This window comes from Sander lucioperca, chromosome 7 (genome assembly GCF_008315115.2).
Source record: "Sander lucioperca isolate FBNREF2018 chromosome 7, SLUC_FBN_1.2, whole genome shotgun sequence".
Lineage (NCBI taxonomy): Eukaryota > Metazoa > Chordata > Actinopteri > Perciformes > Percidae > Sander > Sander lucioperca.
In genome coordinates, this window is record NC_050179.1 from 22,963,700 (window position 1) to 22,969,699 (window position 6,000).

The window sequence follows — 6,000 nt, forward strand, 5'->3', positions numbered from 1 at the left end:
ATAAGCATAAGCATAAGGAGCATTCAAAAATAAATCTGCAAACAGACCTATCAAAAACCCAGAACAAGGACAGGTTTTGGTGTCAAAGATGATTACATCCGAATAAATAAATAAAACTTTATTTTGCGGAATTGTTTAAGCAACAATTTCAGTCAAGAATCATTACATATCATATTGTATATACATTTTTTAAATACAAATGACTCCGAAACAAAACAAGTGACAACAAGTAGAAAACTTCTCCATCAGAGTTTTATAAGTTATTACGCCTCTCAGGAAACTTTACTTGCTGAAAGAACAAAACGTCTGATTCTACTTTATCTACACACCTGATATAGACTGCCTGGATCAATATATATCGAACTGCCAGCTCTATGTCTACAGTGCTGTGGAGTAAGGTCTGGCTACACCACAGATGCATACTGGGATAGGAGGAAAAAATCATCTGGGATGTTTGATGTTTGCACTTTTTTAAACCAATCAGATTGGTCTTGGGTGCACTAAGCTCTGGACGCAGCGACGGTGGCTAAATAGTCTCAGGAAGGAACTTGTTTTGGTGGAACATTTGCACACTGCAAAAGAAAACTCCACATACAATATTAAATGAAGTTAACTGTTGACACAATAGAGTAAAGTGAGATATTTAAATAATAATAATAATAATAATAATAATAATAATAATAATAATAATACATTTTATTTGTAGAGCACTTTTTTAACCATCATACATGGATCAATACTCTGCATCCTTTCTTTCTACAGGAATATTATCAATAATAATATGTTCTGTGCTTAACATGTTTCCCATCTCTCTTCACTTCCTGTCTTCCTTCCATATGAGTCAGGTGTCTAAGTGATGAGAGAGAAATGTGACCGCGAACAAGCTGAACTCACTGGTGAAGAAGATGAAGATCATGTTGTTTTGTCACAGCTGATGGTCTGTGATGGACTCTCTCTCCTTTGGAGGACAAAAATAGACAGTTATTCAAACATAATGAGTTAAACTGTGTAATTAATTGTCTGACAGCTGACCTGATGTCAGATATCACCAGAAGTCTTATCTCCTCAAACAAAGAAAACACAAACCAAGAGTCCTGATCACAAACATAAAAAACTAAAAGAGAACATTGATCAACAGATACATTAAAAAACTAAACTGATCAACAATCAGAGAACAAAACAAAAAATATAGATCATGAACTCATAATGACTGTAATATCAGCCGGGCAAAATGGGTAACTTACCTGAGAACCAGACATGAAGACCTGCAGACATTAAAATCCTCTGGACGTAAATACCACAGACCTCAAAACTAAAAGACCACCAGATGTTAAAATCCTCTGAATGTAAATACCCCAGACCTCAAAACTAAAAGATCCCCAGATTAGAGCTGTAATCGGGCCTTAAAAGTTCAACCCGACAAGGCCCGAGCCTGACAGAATTTGGCCCGAGCCCGACAAGTACATTTTGATTGACAGATTTTTAAAAGCCCGAACCCATTTACAGCCCGACTGTACAAAAGGCCGTCTATCAGCAGTGATTAGATCGCATGTCGTTTGTCTCCCGTCAAGAATGAGTAATTTATACATTTTTTAACATCATTTATTCATGACTAACGGAGGCTATAGGCCACTTGGAAGTTGGAACAAAGAAATAAAATAAGTCCTCCAGAAGCCAGCCTCTGTTTCACCTCCTCAGCATCCATGTTCACGCTAATCGAAACACTTCACCTGACCGCTCGTTTACTGCGCAACTCGGAGCGCAAGCCCGAGCCCGGCCCGAGTCCGGCCCGAGCCCGGCCTGAGCCCGTGTAACATGATAGAAATGAAATGAAGACCAAACCCAACCGAACCGTCGGGTCTCGTCGGGTTCGGGCAAAGATCTTCAGCTCTACCCCAGATATTAAAAACCTCTGATGTAAAGAGCAGAAAAAAAGTCCTCTAAATTCTGCAGATTTTTATTCTGGATCACAGCTGAAAACTGTAAAAAAAAAAATAATAAAATAATCTGCCAATTCTGTTTGTGTCTGATTATCACAGGTAGCAGAGACTGAAGGAAAGATTATGTTCAGTTTAGTCTCAGCAGCCGAATGAATAACTTTAAACTGAATGAGTTGAAGCACTGACAGAACATGCTTTGATCTTATCTTGCCCTTTCTCCCCTAACTTATCCACAATCTCCTCAGTAGTATCCTGAATCATCTTAAATCTTTTAGTGTGGAGAGAAGAAGCTGCCAGGGAAAACAGACAGACAAACATAAATTCAATGTTTTAAAAGGTAGAGATTCCAATTATAAGGTCATTCAAATGTCATAATGTCTGATAATCATAACAGAGTGAGACGGCCAGACAAACTTTATGGTTAAACTCTAGTTTAAATAACTTTAATATTTAATTTGATATTATGTCAACAGTGTGCATTGTTCTATTAGACAGACACATTTGTGTTTAACTGACACGAAGCAGAGCTGAACCAGGAGAAACTGTAAACCCTCAAGGGACTGATGAACTTTAACGGGAATGCTCGGGCCTCTGCAGTTATGGTGAGGATTTAATGAACTTCAGTGAAACTGCTGCGCCTGCATGTCAAACACTGACAGCAGTAATTAACTTCTGTTGGTATCGTTTGCAAGCACAGTTGAATACTAACACTTTATTGATTTAAAAAGAAGATATATAATTATATTTTAGATTTCTAAGTCCTAGGTTCAGTACATTCTTAAATTAAAATATTCTGCTGTTAAGCTCCATTATCAAAGATAATAATAAAATAGATAATAAATGGTTAATCTGTAAACTGATCTGTGAAGTAAATAGACAGGTTTATTATTATTTAAACACATAAGGATTAAAAATATATATATTTAATTCCGTTGAGTTTTACCACCATTATCAAATTAAGTTACATAGAGTTACATTCTCCTTGTTTTCCCATAGCTCCTCCACTGTTGCACTGTGGGAAAAGACTATCAACACCATCACAAACACGGAGAAAATATAAAAATAGTTTTCTATTTTGTTAGTAGTTTTGGACTTAAAGACAGCTTGTCTTCATAAACAGGCAGTAATGAACCTAATTAAAATCATCCCTATGAAGATGATCAATAACACATCAGCTGATGTTTGCAGAACAAAATCTATTAAACTTTTAAATTATAGTCTGATGAACACCACACATCAGTTCTTCATCACAATTACGTTAACAACCTCAGAAGCAGTTTTTTAACAATGGTTCCTATTTTGGACTGATTGTTCTGTTTGTTTTTAGTTGTATTTTAGATATAATTCCATCATTTTAACATTCAAGTATTTATTTCTGTTAATTAATTTTACTGTGACAAGTCTTCTGTGTATGCAAGTACTCTGTGAAATGACAAAAAGTATACTGAATATTTGCATTTTTTAGGAAAGAAAGTCTTAGAAAGCAAAGGTCAACTGAAAGTAATTTGTTTTTCTTCTACAGTCATTAATGCTCTTTCACTGCGGCTGTCTCATTACTCCACCTGGCACTTTGTGGATGATTGACAGCTTCACTGTGCCATGAGTCACAGCTGCAGCCGTTATTGCAGATGCATAATTTGCCTAATTTACAGCTCACAACTAAAACTAAACTCACAAGTAGCTTGGTTTATCAGGTTAGATTTAATTTTAAAGAGTGAAGAGTTTGTGTTAGCCAGAACAGATTAAATACAGTCTGGTGCAGACCAATGTCTGTGACATGAAATCATGGCTGAAAAACTTCATCATCAATCTACTAAAACTTTCAATCAGCCAGTACGAATATCATAAACCACCACCAGGTAATCTACAAACGTTTAACTTCTGCAGAGATAGGACAGGGATGACCAACAGGGTCGAGTTTCATTTATTATAAAAAGTGTTGAAAAGAGAGTGAACTTGAGGCCTACCTGCTTCTGCTGCCTCACTGAGAGAACTAACACATCTGGGCAGGTAACAGCACACCTGAGACACATATAGCCTCAGGCTTTTTTCTGTCAATGAAAGAGGGGGGGTAGGGAGCGAGGGAAAGGGAGAGGTTTTATGTCAATGAGAGAGATTTGTGTGAGTAAGAGAGACAAGATAAATACGGATTGTATTACTTCAGCGTTCGAAGTAAAATACTACTACTAATAATAGAAGTTTTCAGCTGCAAATTTTAGCAGACAAAGGAGGTTTTAAGGAGGCTGTCTTTGATGACACGCCTCTTTAACATTGCGTGGAAGTCTGGGACAGTGCCTAAGGAGTGGAAGACTGGGGTGGTGGTTCCCCTGTTCAAAAAGGGGGACCAGAGGGTGTGTACCAATTACAGGGGTATCACACTTCTCAGCCTCCCTGGTGAAGTCTACTCCAAGGTACTGGAAAGGAGAGTTTGGCCGATAGTCGAAACTCGGGTTGAAGAGGAACAATGCGGAATCCATCCTGGTTGTGGAACAATGGACCAGATCTTCACTCTCGCATGGATCCTGGGAGTATGCCCAACCGGTCTACATGTGCTTTGTGGATCTGGAGAAGGCGTATGACCGGGTCCCCCGGGAGATACTGTGGGAGGTGCTGCGGGAGGGTGAGGGGGTCCTTTCTCAGGGCCATCCAATCTCTGTACGACCAAAGCGAGAGCTGTGTCCAGGTTCTCGGCAGTAAGTCGGACTCGTTTCCAGTGAGGGTTGGCCTCCGCCAGGGCTGCGCTTTGTCACCAATCCTGTTTGTAATATTTATGGACAGGATATCGAGGCGTAGTCGGGGTGGAGAGGGGTTGCAGTTCAGTAATCTGGGGATCTCATCTCATTGATGATATCATCGGCCTGTGGCATCATCGGCCTGTGACCTTCAGCACTCAGTGGATCGGTTCGCAGCCGAGTGTGAAGCGGCGGGGAATCCGAGGCCATGGTTTTCAGCAGGAAACTGATGGAGTGCCTACTCCAGGTAGGGAATGAGTCCTTACCCCAAGTGAAGGAGTTTAAATAACTTTGGGTCTTGTTCGTAAGCGAGGGTTAGGATAGCAGGGTTTTGACTGAGGTGCACCCCAGGACCAGCACTTGTTGTGTGTTCATAAACTGCAACACATTATATAAAGGTTTTTTGACTTTGTATATATACCCCTCTGTGTGCACATACTCTTCTGTGATGGTGCAAAATTTTGAACATGGTATTTTTTTAGCATAGTCTGATAGAGGACATGCTGATGAACACGGGCATGTATAATACTTTGCATTTTTAATGTTTAATTGCTGAGATATGGGCAATTTGTCCCAAAATTGTAAGCGCAAAGCATGATGAGAAATGGTTCACCTTTTGTGCTGTATCTTTAGAAGGGAAGGTCGAAGCAACTTCAAACCAATGTATACCCCCCCCTCCCCACCCACCCCATTTCCTATGGTATCACCCACTTGTCTCTAGGACCTTCTGGTTCCGAGCTACGTCACTTTTTTGTAGTCAAAACGTCTGTATCTCCTGAACGGGTAAGGATTAAGAAAAGGAAATCTGACGCCGAAGGCGGCATATTTAAATGCACAAACCGTAGAAATCAGCCCGGCCAAGGCTCCCTCACCTCTCATTGAGACCTGTGGGTAATAAAGTCCCCAGTTTGAGGATCCAAGTTTTTTCAGTTCTCCTCTGAGTTTGAGACCAATTAGGGTTTGATTCTAATATGGTGGCTGTAAGGTTGATCCAACCATGTTCAATAAAATGTTTGACTAGAGGGATATTAGTGTTTTTTTGTCTGCATATATTATATCTGTGCTGTGTGAATTTTGTAAGTAATGTGCTTCCTGTTTTGCCCACATACTGTATGGAGCATTGTAAGCATCTTATTAAATAAACACAGTTTTTGGTATGCACACTTGTGTTTTTTTGTGTTTTAAACACCTCTTGCTCTGATTTTGTACCAATTTATATTTCCTGAAAAATTCTCCATGTGACCTCACCTTAGGTTCAGTTAAGGGCTTCAACTTTGCTTTCACCAAGATATCTTTTAAGTTATTATGTTTTCTAAAGGCTGCAATAA

At 39.4% G+C, this 6,000-nt stretch overlaps 1 protein-coding gene across 1 annotated transcript in view; it reads right to left on the reverse strand.

Moving 5' to 3' along the window:
* lamb4 (laminin, beta 4) overlaps positions 1-3,989 on the reverse strand; it is a 65,826-nt gene extending 61,837 nt beyond the window's left edge. The window contains exons 1-2 of the mRNA XM_031316235.2: positions 3,908-3,989; positions 895-958 (exon numbers count right to left, since the gene is read on the reverse strand). Of these exons, the coding sequence (XP_031172095.2) occupies positions 895-916 (22 nt within the window). The 5' untranslated portion in view covers positions 917-958; positions 3,908-3,989. The remainder of the gene's footprint in view (positions 1-894; positions 959-3,907) is intronic.
* Between the last annotated feature and the right edge of the window lie 2,011 nt (positions 3,990-6,000).